A 25224-nucleotide genomic window follows, 5' to 3' on the forward strand; every position below is an offset into this window, starting at 1 on the left:
GCTACAGAAAACACATCTGGGTGAAAAGTAGAAGAGCTTCCTAACAGCCTCCAGAGTCCCCGGGACCGGCCATCTCAGCTCAGAGCTCACCTGGCTCACAGCCACCCGTGCCCCTGCAGAGAGAAGCAGTGGGACCTCATCCACCAGAAACACAGAGCAGGACTAATAAACCTCAAGTACAGGTGAGGCGGAGACAGCAACCCCGCTTCGTGGATCTTCATCCCAAGGAGACTCCAGTGATTCACTGGCGGAGCTTGTGTTTATCCCCATCAAGATATAAGATGCTGTGCCCGGGGCTGTGTGGGTGGGAAGTTGCATCACTCACCCACCAGCACATACTTCCTGAGTAGTTATGGGTCAGGCACGGTGCCAGGTGCTGGGAGCCCCACAGAAACCTGTACACAAACAACCAAACCACTGCTACATGAAGTGTGGTCGCTGGACCGCCCGGCGCATCACCCTGGAGTTCATCAGATGTGCAATTCTCACAAAAAGGCTTTTGTAAAAATGTCCACAGAGGCTTTATTTACCACAGCCCAACCAGGAAACAAAGCCAAACGTCCATTGGCAGGTAAACAGATAAACCAACTGAGCTGTAGGCATACAATGTAATATTTCTTAGCAATAAAACACAACTCTGGATATACACAACACAGATGAATCTTGACACTAAGTCAAGAAGCTAAAGGAAACCAGATGCAAAACTGTACATGCTGCCCATGAAATTCTAGAACTTAAACATACTTAGTACACTTAAACTGAACTTAAATAAAGCGCTGATAACAGAAATCAGATAAGTCATTTCCTATAAAGGTGGGGATGAAGAATGTAGGCTGGAAAGGAACATAAGGGAACTTTCTGGGGCATGGAAAATGGCTATATGGGGATTGGGATCATGGTTACATGGGTGTTTACATTTGTCAAAACTCTTGGAACTGTACACTTAAAATGTGCATTTAATTTTATATCAATCATATCTCAGTAAAAAAAAAAAATGAGCTATAAGTCATGTGCCCTAGGTCACAAAGCCACAACTGGAGATTTGAACCCAGGTTTGCCCAATTCCAATGGCCTGTTTACACGAGTCTGCCATAGTTGAGTGGGAAGCCCTAAGCAGTGCCCTCAGCCCCGTAAAGTGCCTGCCAAAATCCGAATGAAGGCACTTCGCAGATACCCTAGGAGGATGTCACAATGCACTCCCCACCCCTAAACCACGGCAGAGACTTGAGGGCCACAGAAGTGTCAAGCTGGGAGTCAAGAAACTTGGGCTCAGGCCTCAACTCTGCTCTTCACATGCTATGTAACCTGTGAGTACACTACTCTGTGACTCAGCTGCCCCTTCTGTGAAGCAGGGGAGAAGGAGAGGATCAGTGGTTCCTAACATGGGGCCACAGATCCTGGGAGCCACAGGGCCACAGGCCCCTATGCTCACCAGGCACTGTTATTACATGAAATGAGTAATGTGCCCACCTCATGTCTGGTAAGCTATTTTTCAAATGCATGCTAATATTACTGTGATTAATAAAATAACATCTATTTCAAAGCAAAAATGAAACCATAGCAGCTTTTGCCATTATGTATTTTCTCAAACAAAAGATACCAAAAGAACAGCCACTGCTCATGACTTTGGTTTAAAGTGGCTGGAATCTCTGTGTAGAGGATCACTAAGGGGACAGTCACCAAGGGAACAGTCGCCAAGGGCCCTTCCAGGTCATCTGTCCCATGGTTATCAAGCATCACTTGGGCAAAAGCTTGCCCTTGTGTTTCGCAGGCCCAGCTCCCTGTGGAGGCAAGCCTCCTATGTGGACTGCCAGGGCCAAGTCCCCAGTGTGCAGGCTGTGTCCTAGCTCTGCAGCCCAATTCACAGGCTCCAAGTGTGGTCATGGCTGTGCCTTGGGCCTTAGTCTCCCCTCCAGTTCTGATAGTGATCAGCTGTACGAAGGGAGCCCGGGCAGTCCCTCACCATCAGGTCCCGGCCACAATGTGCTCCACCTCCAAACCACCAGCACTAAAGCTGACTGCCCACTTGACATCTGCTACCAACAGGCATCTGACCCACCCGAGCTGAGCCAAGTGACTTCCCCGGCCTCATCCTGACACAAGCCTGAAGCCTGAGAAGCAGGGCTCACATCGAAGTACAAGGTCAGACCTTTCTCTCACCTATCTTAGTGGCCCAGCTGCCACCCTCCTTCATCTGGACATGCGCTTAGCTCTGCTCCAGGGGTCCTAGGTCACAGACTTTAGAAACCAGAATCACCTGGCTTCTCATTCCCTGAGCGGTTCTCTCCCTGGCCAGGTTTCACACTGGTTCTTGGTGCTGAGTCAGAGCTTTGTGGAGTTATCCGAATAAAGCTGGGGCCTCAACTAAGTGCCAAAAGGCCCCCCCTCAGAGGTCCCCCCAAAGGCCCACATATGGGACCACCCCACTCTGGAGGGATTTACAGAAACACCACCCCAGAAAGGAGCACTCCAGGCTAACGGTCATCCACCCACCCAGACTTTGAGGCACAAATCCTGCATCCCCAGCACACCCTGAAACCACGGACTGGAACCTTGCCAACTTGATATTCAAAAAAGTAACAAAGCCACGGGCAGAAGACAGACCAACTGCCCCCTCATCCAACGGTGTTCTTCTCCCTCAAGACTCCACTTGCTACTTGTAATCAATTTTCCCTCCATCCGACTGAAAATAGCCCCAGAACAGGCCTTCTCTTAAAGACACCATCCCCCTCTCCCGCTTCTAACTTTGCCAGTCACCGGACAGAAGATAATCACACCCACCTCCCGGGAGACCTCACTTCTCCCCGACCTCGTCCCCACGCCGCCCAGGTCCTGGCGGCCCAGGACCCCACTCCCCCACCCTGGGCGAACTGCGGAGGGCTTTGCCCTGCGACCCTAGAAACCGCTCCCCAGCGCCCGAGGACGCGCTCTGCGAGGCCCAGCCCACAGGCCCCGCGGTCCGCGCGGGGCCGCCCCCTTCCCGCAGCACCCACACAGCAAGGGGCTCGGTCAGGAGCTCCGGAGGTGTAGGCGGAGGCCGAGACCCCGGGAGGGCCGCCCAGCCGACCACCGACGCGCACTCACCACGCAGCGCCGCGGGGCCCGTGCGTCTGCGGCAGAGCCGCGGGGAGACCCACGCGCGCCGTTCAATCCGGGCTCCGAGTGACGAAAAGCCGCTCCCAGCTCCGGCCCCGGACCAACGCGCCGACCGCCGGACGCACCCACCGTCGGGCCTGCTAACTAAGTTTGAAAGTTCCCTCCCCGGCGAGGCGAGAGACGCGGACGGCGCCGCCGCACCTCAGCGTCCCGGGCCGGCCTCTGCCTGGGCAGCGGGAGTCGGACGCCCCTGGTTCGGGGAACCGGGCACGCGAGCTTCCATCGGGAGGAAGCGCCAGGACAGCACAGCGGGGACCCGGCCGCGGGCTGGGGCGGCCCTCTCGGAAAAGGCCGGGGGTGGGGGCGGCTGGCCGTCACCGCAGGCCCCAGCCTGGGGGCGGGGGGCCGGGGGGGGGGGTGAGGACTCCCGCTCACCGTCCCCGGGAAGCGACAGGCCTCGATTGGCCACTGTCAACTCGGAATCCCAGGCCCCGCCGGGCGAGTGACGGCCAATTAGTGAACGGCCAATTAGTGCGTCTGGGCGCCGGGAAGTTGAAGCCCCGACGCGCGAGTTGGTGACCGGGGTGAGGGCTGGGGCGGCGCGGAGGCCGGGTGTGACCGCTTGTGGCTGTGTAGTTCTCGTGTTCACCATGCATGGGTGGCTGTGCGTGACAGTGCGCGCCCGTGTGAGTCGTGGGGAGTGTGAGCGTGTGACTGTCGGAGCAACTTCTTTGTGTGCCTGTCCCCAGTTGTGGCTGGGTGTGACAGGCGACCGGGGGCATGTAACGGCGTGTGTGGCATCGTGCTGTGTGGATGGGTGACTTGTGTCTATGTGACAGCGTGCGTGGGCGAGTGACTACATGTCATTGTGTATCAATGACTGTCAGGGTGACTTGCGCGGGACGGTAAGACAGCGTGCAAGTAGGTGCAGGGCTGTCTGTGTGTGCGACAGTAGGTCCCCGTGTGTCAGCCTGGGAATGAGCGTGAGGCTGTCAGGGGGCCGTGGGAGGGCGTGTCACTGTGTCATCGTGTGAGTGGCCGTCGAGGTGACTCCTGCCGGTGAACGGAATAACTCGGGGCCGGAGGGTAACGGCGAACGTATCGGTGTGACCGGCATGTGCCCGTCGGCGGGGCGGATGCGTGCGGGTCCCCCGCGCGCTGGCACCGCCGGCACCTCCCCCCGTGGGTCTCCGACAGTGCCCGGTCCCGAGCCGCCAGGTGTCTCCTGCCCCGCGCTCCAGCCCGGGACGCTCGGCGCGGGGTCCGAAGGCGCGGGCAGGCCGCGCCCGCCTCGGCGCCCACCCCCGGCCCCCGCCTACCTTGCCGCAGTGGTAATAGTCCAGGTGCGCCAGGCCGGCCGGCTCGGCCCCAGGCCGCGCGCCCACCGCGGGCGCCGAGGGGTACAGGCGGACGTCCATGGCGGGCGCGGCGGCGGCGGCGGCGGCTCCCGCGGGCAGTGCCTGGGCGGGCGGCGGGTGGGAGCCAGTGTGCGAGCGGGTGTGCGAGCGCGGGGGGCGGGCCGGGGGCGGGGCCCGGCGGAGCGCCCCGCCCCCGCCCCGCCCGCGCGCGCTATTGTTCCGGCCTCGGGCGCCGCGGAGGGCCGGGGGCCCGGGCCCAGGGGAGGGGGGCCCCCTCCTTCGGGCCGGGCCGCCGCGGGGTCCCCCGCCTGGCCCTGCACCCCTGGGGGTCCGGGAGGGCTGCGCGCCTGTCCAGACGGCCCTTTCCCGTCCCGCCTTCCGCCACCAAGGGCGAAGGGAGGGAGAAGCCCGGTTGACACCCCTCCCCAGAAGTGGGACACTGCCCACCCTAAATAATTAGGGCGTGGGGGCGGGGGAGGAAGGTGGTGACAGGAACACTTTCGAAGATGGGTGCTGCCTTGCCCGGGGGACCAGGCCCAGCGCCTGCAACTGATCTTAGGATGGCTTCCCTCCTAGTCCCACTGATCCTGAGTCACTGCCATTGGAGGTCTGGGAGTTGCTGCTGTTAAACTCCCACTTTACCTATGAGGAAACTGAGGCAAGGACGGTGACTTCAGTAACGGAGCTCCAAGTATGTGGGCCCACGGCCCCCAGAGGATCCAGGTCTGAGACAACTGGGAGAAGGCAGAGGACCCTGACCCCTTTAATGATAGTAGAGGGAGGGCCACAGAGATGGCCTAGAAACTGAAGTCCTGAGGAGGGGTCCAGAATTTACCCCTCCACCCCTACCCCAAGGTCTCCTGAGAACAGAAATGCGATGGCTCCCATGGTGGAACAGAAAGGTGAGGGAAGCAGGCTCCTCTCCCACAGAAGAAAAGCTCCCTAACTCTTCACATCACAGGCAGCTGGCCTGTTGCTCCTCCCCTTCTCAACCAAGAATTGTCTACACTAGCAGTCTCTACTCCCTCACCTCTACCGACTGGTGCACTGGTTCCTGGCTCTGACACACTGGGCTGCCGGGAGCCAGAAGCGGGTCACAGTGACATTGTTGGATGGCAGCTGGACATTTGATGCTATTTGGAGAAAAGGGAGTGAGCCTGTTGCCTGCTCAGGAGACAACTTAGAACAGAGCTCCCAACAGCTTCTTGACCAACAGCTTTGTTGGTCCTGACCATGAGCTGTGACTACTATTTGTAACCACAAAGATCCACTAATACAAGACTGGTGTGGGAAACAGGCTTTCGCTAAAAGTCTGGGAACAACAGAGGGAAATTACTGCTCAGAAAGGAAAAAATTCCAAATAAATTTCAGCAGTCATTGTTTCTAGAAATGCACTGCCATATCTCATCAGAAGGAATTTCCCATTGGCCCCTCTACTTTTTTTTTTTTTTTTTTTCCATCTGGACATCCAACCGACCCAGCACTCTTTATTGAAAAGATCACCTTTCCTCCCACTTCTCTACAGTGTTAATTTTGTTGTAAATCAAGTCGTCCATATGTGTATGTATTGTTTCTGAATTCTCGAGTCTGTTCCATTAGCCTATTTTTCTCTTCCTGTGCCATTATCACACTGTCTGAATTTCTGTAGCTTTATAATAAGTGCCCCATAGAATAAGTCTACACACTCTTATCTTCAGGACTGCCTTGGCTATTCCTGACATTTGCACTTCCACAGACATTTTAGAATCAGCCAGTCTGTTTACACACACACACACACACACACACAGTCCTGCTGGGATTTTGATTACTATGTTGCTATCACATTGAATCTTTAGATCAATTTGAAAATCAACATTTTCAGTATTAAGTCTTGCTATCCATAAACATGGTATGTCCCTTCATTTGTTTAGTTTTCTTTTTAAGTTCTCTCAGCAATGTTTTGTAGTTTGTTTGGTTTTTTTTTTTTTTTTGTAGTTTTCTATGTAAAGATCTTACACATCTTTTATTAGATTTAGTTCTGAGCGTTTTATACTTTTGATGCTATTATAAATGGTTTCTTTATATAGCTTTTTATTTTTCTGTTTGTTGCAAGTACAATGTGGCAATTTTAAGACAAGTCAACAAATTCCCTCACTCTTCCCATGGAGTGGGGGTCTAATAACTTTCCCCTATAAAAGGGATGGGTTTAGTGAATGGTTTTTAACAAATAGAATATGGCAGAAATGACACATGGCTTCTGAGTCTAGGTCATGAAAGTTGATACAACTTGTGCCTGGCTCCCTCTCTTGGGTTATTTGTTTTTGGAACCCTCAGCCACTAGGCAAGAAGTCCCAGGCTGTTGTGCTTTAAAGAAGCCTGAAGTACAATCAAAAAGAATGAAATCTTGCCATTTGCAACTGCATAGATGGAACTGGAGGGTATTATGCTAAGTGAAATTAGTCAGAGAAAGACAAAAATCATATGACTTCACTCATATGAGGACTTTAAGGGACAAAACAGATGAACATAAGGGAAGGGAAACAAAAATAACATAAAAACAGGGAGGGGGACAAAACAGAAGAGACTCATAAATATGGAGAACAAACAGGGTTCCTGGAGGAGTGGTGGGAGGGGGGATGGGCTAAATGGATAAGGGGCACTAAGGAATCTACTCCTGAAATCACTGTTGCACCATATGCTAATTAATTTGGATGTAAGTTTAAAAAAAATAAAATTAAAATAATTTTTTTTAAAATAAAGAAGCCTGAAGTAACTGACACAGAGAATCCATACGCAGCAACCCTGAGACTAAAAAGGAGAGTAAGATGGCTTGCCAGTCTCCAGTTGGATCATCCCCCTGCGGTTCCAGTTCTAGCCACTGTTTGGCTACAGCCATATGAAAAACTCTGGACCATCCAGCTGAGCCCTTCCCAAATCCTAAATGTACAGAAACTATTAGAGATTATTAGTTGGCAATGTAGATCTGGAACATATATATATTTTTGTACACTGCCCTTGTATTCAGCAACATTGCTAGACTCACTTAGGCTACCAATTTATCTGTAGATTCTGTGGCTTTAAAAAATATATATACCACATTCTGTCTCATTTGTAACAATGAGAGTTCTTTCCTTTTCAATCCCTATACATTTATTTCTTTCTCTTGCTTTGCTGCACTGGCTAGTATTACCAGTAGTGTTGGAAAGAAGTAATAATAACAGACATCCTTATCTCATTCCTGATCTCAGAAGGAAAGCTATCAATATTTCACAATTGATTATAAAGCTTGCTATCATTTGTTGTTTAATTTCATTACGTTTTTTTGTTTTGTTTTGGGTTTTTTGTAGACACCTCTGCTGTGGGCTGGGGAAGTCAATCTTCACAGCAATCCTCTGGGTCAGCAAATAAGACTACTTTGGCCATTTTGCAGATGATAAGAATAAGGTCCAGGGAGGAATGCTCAACATCACAGTCTTAATAGCAGGACTAATTAGCAGTACGTAAACCTAGATATCTCACCTGGAGCACTTCCTGATGCCCATATTTCCACAGTCTTGGTCTCACTAACTCTGACCAGAGCTATAGAACTACATCCATGAGAGGCTGGAGGCCATGTGCAATGAATCAGCTACAGACAGCCATTGGCTTCTTTAAGGGTCTGCCAGGAGCAACACCACCAACACAGTCACTTTTGTCCACTCCCTTCCCTAAGGAGAGGGTCAGCACCAAGGAGGTCTCCGGGAAGGCCAGGAGGGAGCCCAGCAAGGAAGTCACGCAGACCCAAAGCTTGGACTTGCCCTTTCACGTTGGCAGTTGATCAGATAGGAAGTTGATGACTCAGTTCCCCCAAAGAAATAGCCAGCCTCATTTGTTGTCCTGAGGATGGGAGTCGGGCTTGAGCCTTCCTCTCTTCCTCTTGACCCCATACAGAATCTGAGAGAGGGGAATCTCAGGTGTCACCCAGTGACCAGCTGGCTCAGGACAGCTTGGTCATGCCCTGCCTGCAGCAAGCCAGTTAGGGGACCCAGAATATCTGCTTGTACATCTTCCAGTTCTCAGCTTCTAGTATCATAAATAGCTGAGATATCAGAATACATATATGTCTTAATATGTTTTATTATGTAGATATGGCAAGGCAAACAGATCAGGAGACGATGGTCATTGAAAAGACAGTTTTTTACAGCTCCCAAGAGGGGGAGGCACACCATGCCATGGAGGTGGGGTGGGGCAGGGCACACAGGAAAGCATATGCATTGTTCAGAAGGCAGAGGGAGAGAGGAGAAGTGTGGGCAAAAGCGTTTACTGTCTGGAAAAGAACTTCTGTGGAAAAGAACAGGCGAGGCAGGAAGATTTAGGTTTGGCTAATTCAAATAATTTCAGTGGGCTCTGGGCCTAGGGACTATCCCTCGTTGTGTGGTACCTGGCCCTGGGTGATGAGGGCAGGTGGATAGCCAGCAGCATGGGGTGTGAGAGCTCAGTAAAGGAGGAGGTTGCTGGTACGGGCTCTGGATTGGCTGGTGTACATTTGAAAACTACATGCACAGCAGAGCTGTTGACTATCTCTAGGAACTGGCTAACCCTAGAAGGGGCAGTCCGTCCAGGGTGTGCAAGGCCCCAGATGTCAAAGCATCAAATACAGAAAAGACATGGTTAATACAAGGCACGTCCACTTAGCCATGGGATCCCAGAGAGAAATGAGTCCTACTCCAACTATGGCCCCTTTACCTGAGGAATGTCTTGGCTTTAAATCAAAAGAGCCAACATTTCAGAAACAACTGTGGCAGAGAAGCTATGTAGCCAGCTGTGGGAGTCCTTAGGTCTCATCATTAATACTCTGTCTCATCTTTCTTATGGGCATTTGGAGGAATTATACTCCTCCCCCCCCCCCCCCTTGCACTTAGGTATGACAGCATGACTCGCGTTAGCCACGGGAACATAAGTGGAAATGCTGTTTGTCCCTTCTGGGCAGGAGCTTTAAGGATCTGGGCATATTTGACCCTATTCTCTTTTCTGTCCACCATGGAAACACTAACAAATTCCAGCTCTGCCTCTAGGACCCAACTCAAGTGACACCTCTTAATGAAGACTTGGCTGCAAGACTCCAACTCAGTGTTTCAATCTGCTGCCCCAATAACAGCCTGCACACAGAAGTGTTACCAAACCATAATAATGCATTTGCTCCATGAGTATCTTCAGGGCAGGGACAAGGGCTCACTCATCTTGGTGCCTCCAGTGATTAGCACAGGAGCTAAGACAGCATGGATGCTTCATGCCCTCTTCCAGGGGAGACAGAGCTTTGAACGACCTTCCCATCTACACACACACACACACACACACACACACACACACGAAGAAGTAGCCTCTAAATGGTTCAGATTCCAGGATACACTTACCGGTGAGCAGGTGGGGGGAGGGGGTCACAATTTAGAAGCCCAGCTATGGCTGCTCCTTTGTCTCTGCATTCCTGGTGGCCACTAAGATCTGACTTGGGTTAAGATGTGGTGAGACGTGTTAAGCTGGATTGGGGTGTGGAAGACGGAGGAACCCAGGGGAAAGCTCACCTCTCTGAGTTTAGCAGATCCTGACACAAGGATCCTAGTGCAAGTAGCTGATTGGAGAGTGATCCCAGGACACACAGGCAGGGGGGTGGGAAAGTAAGAGGAGAAAAGGAAGACAGTCAATAAAAGGTAAATGACCACTGTGGAAAATTAACTCCACTGCACAATTCTGGAAAACAACGTGGAACACGTGCCCAGAGTTATCTCACTTGAGGGGCAAGGAGTTGGGTCTTTACCCACCAACTCCTAAAAGTTTTGGTTGCAGGCTTTTCCCAGAGGACCTTAATTCCCAGGCAGTTCAGCCTGGCAGGCAGAATGGGGCTCTGGCAACCAGAGAAAGCCATTAGACGAAGAGACACAGGTACCAGCACTCAGCAGCTGGTCGTGTGCTGGAGTGGTGAGGTTTGTGGGGATGTGGATAGAGCACCGAAAGTGTCTGCCACAGGGCTCCAGGCCATCCAGTCACAGGGCAGAACTCCCGCTCCCTCAGGCATGCTCACTCTATGTGTGTGCATGTTCTTTGGGCACCTGGTTGAGGTGGGTGACTACCATCCGGGGCAGTAGCCAGGCATTCCTAGGGCCCTGGCCATCGTGTCCCCAGCATTCCAGTCTGTTCTTTATCTCTGAGAAGCAGCCAGCATGGCACACAGCTCCCATTCCAAACGTCTGCTGGGCCAAAGAGCAAATGGACCAATGCCCACGCGGCAGAGGTTTTGGCACAAGACGATTCACTCGGGCCCCTACCCAGAAAAAAAGCGTGAGATGCCAAGGGCTCCGAATTCAAGTCCTGAGTTCTTTTCAACTCCCTGTTTGACCTTGGCCAAGTCACTACACCTCTTTGAGTCTCAGTTTCCACTTCTGCAAAATGGGGTGGTAATGCTGACTCCATGGGTTTGTTGTAAGAAGCAATGATGAAATAGCAAAGCACTTTAAATCTCTGAAGCACTATTAACTTGTGAGTCATTAAGTGATGTTTTCCTAGTCAAGGATTCTTTAGTCCCCACCCTTGAATTCCTCTCCATCTTTCCTGAAAGGCAATGCCAAGGCCCATCTGGGAGATTCCACGCTCCTCGGGGTTTCCCACAGAGAGGAAGTGAAGGCTGGTTGTAAGGAGTAAAAGTGGAGAGTCCGTGGGAAGTTCATGGAGCACCTGCTGGGAACCAGCACCTGAGCTTTTGGGACGCTCTCGCCAGCCTTCAAAGTGAACGATATTTATAAAGCATTTTTTACAAATGAGGAAACTGAGGCTTAGAGAGAAGGCCTGGAGCCTCGGCCATACAGCCAGAGCCAAGACTTCTTCTTCCTTTTGAGTGTAGTTGATGCACAATGTTACATCAGTTTCAGGTGTGCAACATAGTGATTCCACAAGTTGACACATTTCGGCGTGCTCACCACAAGTACAGCTATGGTCTGTCCCAATATATTGCTGTTGTAACAGCCAGGACTTCTTGGAGCTAGGATTCATAGTTGAAATCCATGCTCCTTCTACAACACACTACACTTGAGTTTAAATTACATGGTGCGTATTGTCTTACAATACAAGGAGCTTCTAACGGGTGAGTTATCTGAAACACACTCCCTGAGAATTGTCAAGGTCTGAACTTTGTCTGCCAAGTGCACACCTGTGTATTAGAGTGTGCTGGTTAAATACGGAGAGAAGCCAAGAAAGTTAAATGTGACTGAACCCCATTCAAAAAAGAAAAAAGAAATCACTGGGTGCAGCTATCTGCAGGGAAATCAAAAGAAGCATGCCTAACAGCTAAGAACTACTGAGTGCCAGACGTGTGCCAGACTCTGTGCTAAGTGCTGTACCTCTAGTCATCTTGATAAAACCCCATGAGGTAGGTACTACTATTATCCCTGTTTTCCAAGTAAGGAAAATTCGGCACAGAGAGGCCAAGTAACTTACGTACAGTTAGTACATACATCTTGTGGCCAGGATTGGCTCAAAGCCCACACTCCTGACTGCTGGACCTCACTACACCTCTGATCTTACATATAAATTTCAGCTTCAGCAAAAAAGAAAACCCTGTTCATGTTTTTATTGGAATTACATTTAATTGATAAACTGGGGAGAACCAAAATTTCTTAATAAAGCCTTTCAATCTATTGAGGCTGCATATATATTTATAAATTATATTTTAATATGTTTAATACAATGTATATTTAATTTATGTAATGTAAATTTAATGTAATGTATTTAAACTATTCCATAGTCAATATATATTTGACAGTGTAATATATATTGACAATAGTCAATACAATATATATTTTTATATAGATTTATATATGCACATGTACATATGTGTGTATGTATATATGTACACATATATCAACATATAAGGATACTAGGAAAACTTTGAATGCTTCTCTTGTACCCAAGAAACTTACAAATTCTCTTACTTGTGCCAACGGTTTTTTTTCTTTCTGTAGATTAGCTTGGATTTTCTGTGTAAATGATCATGTAATCTGCAGAGAGAGAGATTCTTCCTTTCCAAGCATCTTACCACTTGTTTTTCCTTACTGCATTATCCATCACCTCTAGAATCAATGTTAAATAGAAGTGTTGATGTCAGGAATTTTTGTCTTATTATTTACTTCAATAAACACATTGTTTACATTTAAGCCATTAAGTAAGATACTTCTGTGAACTTTTGGTAATTCTTCTTATCAATTAATAGTATCTTTTTGTTTTTAGTCTGCTAAGAAATTTTTTTCTGGCATTAGTTAGGGTTTACAATGCTTTTTGAGCATCTATTGAAATAATCATTTGGATTTTATCTTCTAAGCTATTATTGAACCATCCTTGAATTCCTGGCAAAAACTGCTGGAACTTATATATGGTTGTAATTTGTTTTTTTAATTCTGCTAAATTCCACTTGATATTATTTCATTTAGAATTTTCATTTAGAAAATTATTTCAGTTTATAACTATGTTAATAATTAAAATTGGTTGTACTTTTTTTATGCTGTTGTTGCCAAATTTTGCGTGTCAAGGTTATCATTATTTTTGCCTAGTGACTTGGGGAAGAAGAATTTTAGTAACTGGTTCAACTTCTTAAATTATAATTGGATCATTATGTCTTATATTTTTCTCCAGTAAGTGTTGGTAAACTATACTTTTTTAGAAAGTTGTTCATTTCCTCTAACTTTTCAAATGGATTGGTGCAAAGGTACCTTTAGTACTATTTTACAGTTTTATAAATTCTTCTGTATCACTTCCAGTTCTGGAGTGAATAAGTCACAGGGATGAAAGGCACAGCATAGGGAATATAGCCAATGGTAACTGTAACAGTGTTGTATGCTGACAGGTGGTGGCTACACTTGCCGTGAACACAAGCTGTAGAGACTTGTCAAATCACTAAGTTGTACACCTGAAACTAATGTAACACTGTGTGTCAACTATACTTCAATAAAAAAATTCTACTGTATCTATTATCAATGTTTTTTTTCCTTTTTTCTTTTTTTTAAAATGTTTTAATGGTTTTTTTTTAATTTATTTTTGAGACAGAGAGAGACAGAGTGCAAGTGGGAGAGGGGCAGAGAGAGAGGGAGACACAGAATCCGGAACAGGCTCCAGGCTCTGAGCTGTCAGCACAGAGCCCGACGCGGGGCTCGAACCCACGAACCCTGAGATCATGACCTGAGCTGAAGTCAGACGCTTAACCGACTGAGCCACCCAGGTGCCCCTCCTTTTCTCTTAATCAATCATGCTCAAGGTTTGTCTATGTCACTAGACTACATTTTTTCTATATTCTATATGTCACTAGACTATATTTTTTCATATTCTATATTTTCTGTATTTTCCTTTACTCTAAATTTTCTACAGTTACTTGGGTTTTTTTATATTAACATTAAAAAAATTTTTAACATTTATTTATGCTGGAGAGAGAGAGAGAGACAGAGTGTGAGCAGGGGAGGGCAGAGAGAGACGGAGACACATAATCTGTAGCAGGCTCCAGGCTCTGAGCTGTCAGCACAGAGCCCCTGTGGGGCTTGAACTCAGACCACAAGATCATGACCTGAGCCGAAGTTGGGCGCTTAACTGACTGAGCCACCCAGGTGCCCTTAATAATATTTTTTAAAACACAGAAAATAGTTATAAAGTAACTGGAACTTAGCTTTTGGCAAATACTCATTAAGTTTATATAGGAAAATATTTTTGAGCACATGGCAGAGACTAGTCAATTATAACTGAGACATAGTTTATCCTCTCAAGGAGCTTACAGCTGAACTGGGGAGACAGACAAGCAAATAGTCACTTAAATACAATGTGATCAACATAAGAAAGGTGAGTACAAAGTGGAATGGGAACAGAAAGGAGGGCTTCCTGAAGGAAGTGATGTTGAGTGGGGCACGGCAGGATGAGTAGGAGTTAGGCAGATGAAAAAGATGGGTGTCTCTTAGCTCTACCCTTGGGCCCATTGTCAGTTGACCCACCTGGTATTTTCTATCACCTACAGTGGCCTCAGTCATGTACTGGCCTGGACAAAGGAGAATAAAGATAGAAATGGTTGCTACTTCTCACCTTAAGGAAGAATTTGGCAAAATTCCTTATAGTGACAGTTACTCCCAACTGCTGGTGGCTTTGTAGAGGCACAACCTTATGGGAAACATCGGTACATTAAAATAAAAGATGTACAACTTTCTGACCACTCCCTTCCAAGTCTCCTCCGGGAGGCGTCAGGCAATCATCCTGCAGAAGCCCTAATCTCCTAGCCCAGAGGAGTGAGACTTATGTCCTAAATAGGACAGAGACAGCAGTTTGGTTAATGGACATGAAAAGAAGGGTTTCACAGTCCCGCAGTGCTGACAGCAACCACTTAGCTGTGGACTCTCTCAAAGAAACCATTTATTGAGCACTTACTACATATTAAGCGTTTGACATGTATTACTCCCCTAATCCTCCCAGCCACCTATGGGAGGTTGCTCTTACCATCCATCTCTAGGCTAAGTCAGGAAAGCAAAGCTCAGAGAGGTTGGGTGAGGTTAGCCCTACACAACTCTGGCCCTGAGACTCAACCCAGACAACCTGGCTCTAGAACTCTGATCCACCAGCTCATATGGGTTCATGTCCCCAGCACATGGGAGGAGAGCAGACCCTGGGTGACCAAAGGGTGAAGTGAGTTACAGAAGAATGAATTACTATGAAGACCAGGAAGCAACATGGGAAGTAATTATACTGTAATAGTAAGTGTGAAGCAAATGACAAAATGGTATGTGTGTGTGAGAGAGCTTGTGTGTGGCAGGGCTTGACTTGGGAGGAGCACGGGGGAACTTTCTGGAGTGACCATAGTGTTCTATACCTTCATAAAGGTTTGGATTACATAGGCAGATGCGATTGTCAAATCTCAGTTAATGAACATTTAAGATTTGTCCATTTCATTGCATGTAAATTTCAAATCAAAAGAAAAAATGTAAACAAATTCTGGACTCTCGTTAATGATTTCATACTGATGTGTTTCAGGGTCAAAGGATGTGCTTGAATTGCGTCCAGGAAAAAAAAAATAAGATGGACGATGGATGGACAGAGAAATGGCTAGATGGATAAATGTATTATGATAAAGCCAGGAGAGTAAAATGCTAACGCTAACTAATCTAAGCAGTGCATAGTCAGGTGTTCACTTGTAACATTCTTTCAACAGTGTTTGTTAAACTGTCCAAAATAAAACGTTGGAGGGGGCGGGGATGTCTCCAGTGTTGCACCAGCTACTGTGAGAAGACATTTGTATTGGACACTTTCACCTGCCTGCTGCTGTTTACTATGCTTTCTCCTTTAAAACAACACAAAGATAGCCCTTCCTCCCTCATTTCATCCAGCAAATAGCAACAAAGTGCCAACAAAGTGCCCAGTTGGCAGCAAATCACTTCTCGGATTTCTCCTCCCCCATAAAGCTCTGCTCACCCCCTTTCCCCATACAGCATCGGTTAGTGCCTGTGATGGGCACTGTCTAGACCCCAAGGAAAGGCTGAGTAGAGTTGCATGGAGATCACACGCACACGGGCACCCCCACTATACCAACACCCTTGCAGACAAGAACCTCATTTATCTTTGCATCCCCCGCCCCAGCTCTTGGGCTGGCATGGAGTGCATCATCCACGACTGCTGAAGGAGTGCAGAGACAGAGACGAGGAAAAAGTGTCCTGGGTTCAGCAAGTGCAATTGCAGACGATTTTTTTTTCAAACTTTCTGTAATGGTGTCCAGTTGCCTTTTGGATAAGAAGAACCCACAGCTTGCTCCAACGATGGCTTTTTACCCATTGAGGGAGGATGAAGCAGCATGCTGACTGGCAGTGATGTTTGCTTGCTTGGTTATGTGTTTATCGCTGGCTTGTTTTCATTTCATTTGCCACATTGTTTCTTTAAAATATCCAGAGAGGGAAACCACTATACATAAAGAAATTTGAATTTTTGATACCCGCTTCCCATCTGAAATGTCACTTGCACGCTAAGTCTGTGTCCCTGAGTTGCTGTGGCAACCTCTGCAGCACTCTTTGCCCGGGGTGACAAAGGGGCCCTTTGTCAGCCGGGAGGCCAGGTCTGGGTGCAGGGACATCCTATTCAGCCCATCATGACAAAGGAGCACACGTCCCCCTCTCGGAGCAGGGCAGCCGCCGGCCTGATTATGCCTGTGCCGTTGACAACCCTCCATGGGGAGACTGAGAAAAGCAATCCCCTATTATTGGCATCTTTGAACCAAAGTTGTTTTTCTCTTTTCTCTCTCTGTGCCGTTTGCTGTACAAAAACCCCTGCAAAGGGCCCCACTCATGCTCCTGAAAAGAAAAACACCAATTGTAAGGCCTCCCTGGAAGAGGGATGAGGCTCCCAATCTTAATTGAATCTCCTAAACTTGGTTATTAAAATGGCAACTCTAGCAGCAGTAGGTGAGCAGATGGGCTCTTCAAATTTTAGCAAGCAGCCTGGCCCCAGCCCAGAAAGGGAGCCTGACTGCCCTCGGCTCTGGGGTAGCCTCTGTACTTGAGAGCAAGGGGCTTGCGTTAAGGGCAGCCCCCCACTCCGACCAGGTACTCCATCCGATCAGACCTGGGGCTCAAGTGCATTCAGCCTGGGACGCTCCTCCCTCCTCAAAGGTGCAGTGGGGAATTGGGGGGCGGGCGGTGGTAGATAGCGCCCGGCCCAGGCTGGCTGAGCTGGTCACCTGAGAGGAAGGCCTAGCTCTTAAAGGTCACGGGAGGGTAGGAAACAGCATCCAGCCCGGGCTGCTGCCCTCCTCCTGCTCCCAGAGCCGTGGGCTCCACGCCCTGTACCTGCCAGGTTAGGCCCATTTGAGGCTCTCAGAGCCCCTTTTCTTCCCCCTGTCGCTCCTCCGAGCAGAATCACCACTTCACACTTCTCTCTGTCCCAGTGATGTGTGTGGAAGCTGAGACCCCAGCAGAGCCGGAAACAGTATCTTGTTACTCAGTGTGCACGAGGGGCCAGCACAGGGCCTGGCACACGGCATGTACTCAGACAGCGTTTGTTGAACCAACGAATCATGACTGATTTTATCTACAGTGTGGACTCATTGCATCCTATCAACCACTTTTTCAGGCTGAAGCCATTTCCTCATCTGATTCCATTTCCTGCTCTCCTCTGTGGCCAGGTCCAGGGCTGAGGCAGGCTACCAAGATGGCAGAGGTGATCCTTGCCCTAGAGCAGCTGCGTTTAGACAGATGTGTGGGCAGACACAATAGTGGAAGGCAGTGAGTGCCAAAGGGGGTAACCCAGGGGCTGCAGGTATTGGGGATGGAGGCTGCAGGAGGTAAGAAGGGAGGATGGAAGGAATACAGATGGACTTGCAGGATAAAGACCTTCCCAAACAAAGTCTTGGGAATGACCGGGGCTGGCTGAGCTTCAGTCAGAAGAAACAGTAAAAGCAAGGGCAGAGTGGTATGAAGTAACTTGTTACACGCAGAGCACCCCATGAAGCCAGCTATTGGTAGAGAAGATAGAACCTGGAAGACAGGGTCTGGATATAGCTGGAGAGGCAAAGCCAGAGGGAGGAGCCCACAACTGGGGCTTAGGAGCTCAAAGCCAAGGTGACCATGCACAGTTGTATAGGTTGTGTACTGTACAAAGGAGGTGAGTGGAGTTGAAATCCAGCCTGCATTCTGCTAGGGAATAAAAGCCCCTCCTCCCAGTTGTCAGTGGGCAAGGCTTAGCCAGGCTCACCCTGCTGTGTCAGGAATTCTTCCATTATTGCTCAGCAACTCAGTTACAAAGTATAAGATCTTTGAACATGTTTTTAAACACTATCAACTCTGCCCTGTGTTCATTACATTTCCCTTTGTCCTGAAGTTGGACCCACACAAAAACATCTCCTCCATTAAAAATTCAATGGGACTCATACAAAGTGACAGTGGATTAAATAGCTGCATTTCGTAAAAGTCTTTCTGTCTGTCCCCCACCCCTCACCCCCCCCTCCCCCGCCACACACACACCTTTTTCTGGCCCAGCACCAAAAGTCAAATGCCAAAAAGGCAACTGATCTCAACTGCTTTGAAACAGACTGTGTCACAAAGGCTGTTTCACTTTGGATACTCTGTGACCCTGTTTTGGGACCTCATATTAAACTAAATAAGCCAGGGGCGCCTGGGTGGCTTAGTCGGTTGAGCATCCGACTTTGGCTCAGATCATGATCTCACAGTTTGTGGGTTTGAGCCTTGCATCAGGCTCTGTGCTGACAACTTGCTCAGAGCCTGCAGCCTGCTTCAGATTCTGTGTCTCCTTCTCTCTCTCTGCCCCTCCCCCGCTCATGCTCTGTCTCTCAAAAATAAATAAATGTTTAAAAAAATTTTTTTTAATAAATAAATAAATTAATTAAATAAACCAGAATCAAGGATCATCAGCCCTCTACTCCCAGTGCCTCACCCAGTGCTTGGCACACAGCAGGTTTAATAAACTTAAGACAGAAACCCCCACACACCCTGTGTTTCTCTGACCCCAGTGAAAGGCAGCAAATTAGAGCCGGCGGTTGGTTATTTGTGGTATCTGATGTTAAATCCAAATATTCTCACGTTGCCTTAAAATTTATGAACACACAGGAATAGAGACTATCCCAGAGCCTTGCTCCCGTGGCTCTGAGTAAATAATAAATGATGTGTTGAATGAATGAACCAAAGAAGTAATGTCTCAAGATGGGTTTTCACACATCACATTATTTCCTAAAAACAGGACACGAAGGGAACTTCCCCTTAGCAAAGGGGACTCATTGCAAATCATGGCCTACAATACCCACCCCGCATCTGCTCTGCTCCTGAATCTTACCTGCTGGGCCCCTACCCCCAAATCTTCCTCTCCTCAACTCCCCTCCCAGATGCTGCTCATGACCTTCAGATCTCCTCCCCACACCTGTAACCTTAAACCTCGGACTCTGCACCCCACCTCTAACCCTACCCAGCAGCCCTAGCCCCCCTACCCCCCACCCCCACCTCACTCTGATGCCCAGCAAGGCCTCAAGTCCCCTAGGTTCATTCTCTGAGGGGAAGAGGACTCACAGGACTCCTCCTGGTCCCCATGATGACCACTTGGGGAAGGGGAAGGAGCCATAGGGTCCGGGGTGGGCCCCCTGGATGGAGGATTGGTTTGGGGACAAGAGGGTTCAGCTTCTGGTATTTAGAAACATCCTGATGGCCCAGCCTGCCCACTTGCAAGCTACTAGTAGGGGTTCAAAGAGGCGAACACCTGTAAGAAGTGGGGGTGGACAGAGCCTAAGGCTCTTCCTTCCCCACCTAAGTATTTATTTGCCCCCCAACTTTATCCCTACTCCTAATTAATAGTAATGATATTAACCCTTTCCTTCATATATACTTTATTTTTTTTAATGTTTCTATTTATTTTTGAAGGAGAGAGGGAGAGAGAGAGAGACAGAGTATGAGTGGGGGAGGAGCAAAGAGAGAGGGAGACATAGAATTTGAAGCAGGCTCCAGGCTCCAAGCTGCCAGCACAGAACCCAGCGTGAGGCTCAAACTCACGAACTATGAGATAATGACCTGAGCCGAAGTCAGACGCTTAACCAACTGAGCCACCCAGGTGCCCCTCTTCGTACATATTTTAAAAGTTTTTCTTCCACATTGGTATTTATCTTTTAACTTTATAACTTCTTTTGTTCTGTAGAAATCTATCTTCAGGCAATTAAATGGTGCATCTTTTCCTTTAGTTTTTCTAAAGTTTTCTAAAATATTCTTTTTTTTTTTAATACTGCATGGATTTACAGATCCATTTTTTTTTTTTCTCTTTTCATCTTTGATCTAGTTCTGAAGTTTATTTTGGAGTAAAGACCTGAGAATAGTTTCTAGCTTAACTTTTTAATCCAAATGACTAGCCAATTTAGATACGAGTTACTGAATAATTCATCATTTCCTTCCCAAAGGTGAAACACCAACTTCCTTCTATGCCCAACAGCTAGGGGTCCTTGGGTCTATACCTACACTCTGGGCCCTGTTCTCAGCATCCATGTCTCTTTTGTGGTTTTCATTACTTTACAACATGGTTTGGGAAAAGGATAAGGTAAGTCCCACTGATTATGCTTCCTTTTCAGAAAATTTCATTCTATTTCTTTATACCCATTGTTCCAGATTTACAATAATCTCATTAAATGCCATCAATGTGAGGGTATGTGTATGTGTGTTTATTGGGATTACATTGAATTAAAGGCTAATATAAGAAGAACGAACATCCTTATAATACTAAATCTGCTTATCCAGATAGGAAGTCCTATTGTTTACTTACCATTATATTTATTAAGGTCCTATTTTACATCCTTCAGTGCAAATTCATCATTTTCTCCGTATAAGACCATTTCCTGATCTTGTTTCTAAGAATCCTCCTTGCTGCACTTTTTACTTGACTTTCAGGACACCACACTTCTCTGTTCTTCCTTCTACCTCTCAGGTCACTCCTTTTTGGTATCTGTTCTGGTTCCTTCTCTTCTCCCAGAACCTCTTAACATTGGACCCTGGAGCCCAGACTTAAAACTCTCAAGGATTCTACCAAGTGAGTAATGCCACGGTAAATATTGTGTAAATGGGTCTTCCCATGGTTTGTGTATTTTCCTCCTTATGATTCCTCACCAGTGCGAACAGTGGACATAAGAACCACGGAGGGTACAACTCCTCATCATGTCAGTACCAACAACAGCTGTGTGGTTTCCTTCAGGGTTAGCTGGGTCCAGAGCACAGAGTTTTGGGAGACTGGGGTAAGAAAGCCCCTGTGTCTTCAAGTTAAGCTTTCAGGTTGCTCTATAAGTACAGCAATCTCGATTTGAAATGCAAACGCAGGAGCGACATTTAGAAGGAAATTGTGGTAGACTGCAAAAATGGCCCCTCGTCCACATGTGGAAAAATGACCTCTGGAGTACGTCAGTCCTAATTTCAAAACTCAGCTTTTCTCTCAACTCATGGTGTGGCCTTGGATAAAATAACTCATCTTCTGAACCTTCATTTCCTGGTCAATAAAGTGAAGACAAGAACGCCTAGATGTTGCAGGCAATTCATTTATTCATTCAACAAATATATATTGAGTGTCTATCACTTGGCATGGTTTTAAATACTGGGGACCCAGTAATGATAAGAGAGACAAAAATCTATGCCTTTGTGGAACTTATATTATCAGAGTTCAGACAACCACAAAATAAACAAAATAATGAGAGCTAGTAGTAAGTGCAAAAAAGAAAAATAAAGCAGGAACATGGAATGGAGGAAGGGGGCTGCACCTGAGGGGGACATTTGTGGAAGGACTCCCATTAAGGTGGCAATGAACAGGGAGATCGTTCAGATGTTAACAGCGCTTATTCAGGAGACAGGTGACAGTGGCTTAGGATGCAGCGGGAACCATGAGGAAGGTAAATCTATCTTACCATGAGTGTGGAGAGGACCAAAACGTTCAGCCCGAGAGACTGCAAGAATTGCCATGAAGTGAGCTGCCCCTGAGACTGACGGTGGAACAGCATTGGGGAGATCAGGAACTTTGCTGGGACAAATCCCGCCAGAGAGGAGTGTCCACTTCGAAGCGGAGAGAGCCGGCAGGTAGCTGGATACATGGGTCTGGAGCTCAGGGCAGCAGCCCAGACCAGCAATAGAAATTTGAGGTTAAATAAGGGAGTCAAGTAAAGTGTTGAAACCATTGTGAGCCTGAGAGAGACAGACAAGTCTATGCTGGGCACTTGGCTAGGCTCACTCTTCGCTAGTTTGCTCCAACAGAGCAGTGTGCACACTTGAAACTGATGCCTCTGCAAAATCACACATTTTTTTTTTTTTTTTTTTTTTACATGTCACAGTCCTTGCAAGTCTCTCAGAGATGGGTTTCAACAAACGGTGTCCCTCAGGAGGGCCTGCAGCGCTTTCTTCCAGTACCCATTCTCCAAGTAGTTGGGTCCTCATTGATTTCCACTCAACGGATCTAGGTCTTTGTTTCATAAAAGTTCCCCAGGTGATTTTCATGGACACCTCAGTGTGGCCAGAACCTTGAATGCTGAACTGCTCATGCCAAGAAAAAAAGAAGAAAACAACTGGAAACAATCTAAATATGCAAATAAGAGAGGTGAGCATCCTTAGCCTCATTTTACAGACGAGGAATCTGCAGCTCGGAGATTAAACAACTTCCCTGAAATCGCATAGCTGATGACTGGCAGCCAGGAACTGACACAGGCTTTAGGATCAAATGCGTGTTCTTGTCACCACACCACTTTGCTGCTGGTCACTCATAATCCCGCTGAGATAGGGAAAGCTGTTCGTGCGGTCTGAGTGACAGAGACATGTCTCAGCCAACTCTTCGGCATGGAAGAGGTAGGGAATCGGTCAGTGTGTCTCAGATCCTGGTGCAGTCAAAATCCCCAGGAGCATCCCTGTGCCTCGGTCCCGAAAGTTGGCGTGTTGGGTCTGGGAAACACAGAGTTAGATGCAAAGTGCTCGCCGACCCAAATAGTCATTCTGTAAAATCTTTCTCCCACCTCCCTGGATGCCCAGCCCCAGATCATAAACCTTCCCCACCTAAGTGCTGGTCCTTGGGATCCTGGCAGGAGAGGGTTAAAGTCCCGAGAACCCAGGGGCTCTTCTCTCAGGAGAATGGAATGTGGAGGGGAGCGAGCTGAGCTGCTGGCTGTCCAGTGCTGAGCATGGCCATTGTTGCAGAACAATTGACCTCAGGGAACAGAACAGCAGACGCTAATTACGGGACACTTGTGTTATCCTGTCATTATGAGGCCTCTATGACCATTAACACAAGAAGCGAAGTTCACTGGCTTGCTTTGGTCATAACTTTCCCTAAACTGCTCTCTGCTCAGGGGTCTGAAGGAGTAAAACTATTAACTCAAAGCATCAGAAAAAACCCAGCTCAGAGATTCTCTAGTTCTGGTTATATTAAAATGTCCCCGATGCTTGACAGACATGCAGACTCTCAGCTCCACTTCTAGAAACGTGCATTTGGTGGATCTGAGTGGAAATGAAGGTAGTTTAGCCATTGACATTCATAGAAATCCAAATTCAGCCCTCCTTGGAAGCTGGCAGAGGTCCTGGAAACCACACTGGAGCTTTCTAGTATCTGCTCCCTGGCAAGGACTCTGAGGGCCTGCTGACGCTGTCTGAGCCTGTGAGTTAGTAAACTCATCCTCAACCACTGACATCCCCATCCTAGCTCACCAGGAACACCAAGTCAGATGACTATTTTTCTGCTCACACACAGCCTCGGGTCTGGTGGGAAGATAAGAATCAGAGGGGACAACAAGACAAAACTGGCCTGATGAGGGCGCTGAGGAGGGGAGAGAATGGACGAGGAAAGTGACCTCATCTGGGAGTCCCTTGATCTCTGACCCCTGAGTTAGTCAGGTGACTTCACGCAAGAGTCAGAACCAAATAGCAATCTAGCTTGGGCAAAAAGAATCATCGATGGGTGAATTTGCTTACTGTGGAAAGAGCTGCAGCTGGCCTCAGAAATACCCAGATCCCAAAGTTAAATGCCTCCAGAACCCAGAGAGGCTTCACTCTGAGGTGGGCTTTCTGGGCCCACTAGAAACCCACCAACACCAACACCCTGCCTCGCATTGCCAGCTCTCCCACCTGAGAGATGCCGTATCTCTTCCTTTAATTCGAATTTAAAATCTCCCAGGAAGGCTTCTGATTGGTCCAGGGAAGTAAGCTGCAATGACTGACATCCCACACAAGCCAAGGGCGGAAGCAGGACAAGAAGCCTCTCCTCCAAAAGAGAGGAATGCTGGGCTAAGCAAAATCTGTCCTCTGTGGCTCTTCACATACCCTATTGCATTTCAGCCTCACAACCACAGAGTGAGATAGGCAGACTGAGTCACCATTGTGACAGCTGACCAAACTAAAACTTGAAAAGTTGAAGCGACTTTCTCAAGGTCACACAGCTGGTCAGTGGCAGGTCTCCTGTATCTCAGCTCCATGGTCTCTGCTGCGTTGTGTGGAATGGCAGGTTCGATGCCCCGTCTGAAGGGTGAACCAAAGACGGATGGTAGACGCCGGGGAGAACTGCACAGGAGGCCGAACAGGTGAGTTGGGACCATATTCTGGAGAGATAGGAGTGTCAGACCAAAACTCAGGCTCTTGTTTAGAATGCAATGGAAAGCCAATTACGATTTTTGAACAGTGCTTTAATATCAGATTTTTGGCGCGAACCCAGACCTCTCAAAAGAAATAGGCAATGATACAGCATACACAAAACCAGCAGAAACAACAGATAAAGAGATGGTCCCACAGCAACTCTGGATTTTGGAGTACTCAGATACAAATGTAAAATAAAAGGAAACATGAAGAATTTCATTATAGGACTGGACATTTATTTATTTATTTTTCATGTTTTTAATGTTTATTTTTGAGACAGAGGGAGAGAGACAATGTGAACAGGGGAGGGGCAGAGAGAGAGGGAGACACAGAATCCAAAGCAGGTTCCAGGCTCTGAGCTGTCAGCACAGAACCAATACAGGACTTGAACCCAGAAACAGTGAGATCATGACCTAGGCCAAGTCTGACGCTCAACTGACTGAGCCACCCAGGCACCCCAGAACTGGACATATTTTTTAAATAAAAATAGCATAGTTGTAAAAGAACTCAATATTAATACTAGAGCCTTAAAAAGACAGTAACCAAAATGAGGAACCCTATGGATGGGGTTAAAGAACATAAGAGACCCACCAGAACACAGAATTAGTAAACTGGAAGTCAGAACAAAAGAAAATACACAGAGGTATATTCACTCTGTAAGAGAAGAATGGAGG

General features: G+C 47.7%; 1 protein-coding gene and 1 long non-coding RNA gene across 5 annotated transcripts in view; one reads left to right on the forward strand and one right to left on the reverse strand.

The window, feature by feature from the left end:
• TOX2 (TOX high mobility group box family member 2) overlaps nt 1–25224 on the reverse strand; it is a 169786-nt gene that overhangs the window by 130573 nt on the left and 13989 nt on the right. For 3 of the 4 annotated variants that reach the window (XM_042980354.1, XM_042980353.1, XM_042980351.1), the window contains exon 1: nt 4416–4538. The exons of the other annotated variant lie outside the window; for it this stretch is intronic. In XM_042980354.1, the coding sequence (XP_042836288.1) occupies nt 4416–4514 (99 nt within the window). In that variant the 5' untranslated portion in view covers nt 4515–4538. Of the gene's footprint in view, nt 1–4415; nt 4539–25224 lie in introns of those variants that run through there. 4 annotated transcript variants of the gene reach the window in all.
• LOC122237191 lies at nt 1161–7260 on the forward strand. Its single transcript, XR_006215437.1, has 3 exons — nt 1161–1480; nt 2047–2142; nt 7194–7260. It is a non-coding gene; the product is annotated as an uncharacterized LOC122237191 (long non-coding RNA).

This window comes from Panthera tigris, chromosome A3 (genome assembly GCF_018350195.1).
Source record: "Panthera tigris isolate Pti1 chromosome A3, P.tigris_Pti1_mat1.1, whole genome shotgun sequence".
NCBI classification, from domain to species: domain Eukaryota; kingdom Metazoa; phylum Chordata; class Mammalia; order Carnivora; family Felidae; genus Panthera; species Panthera tigris.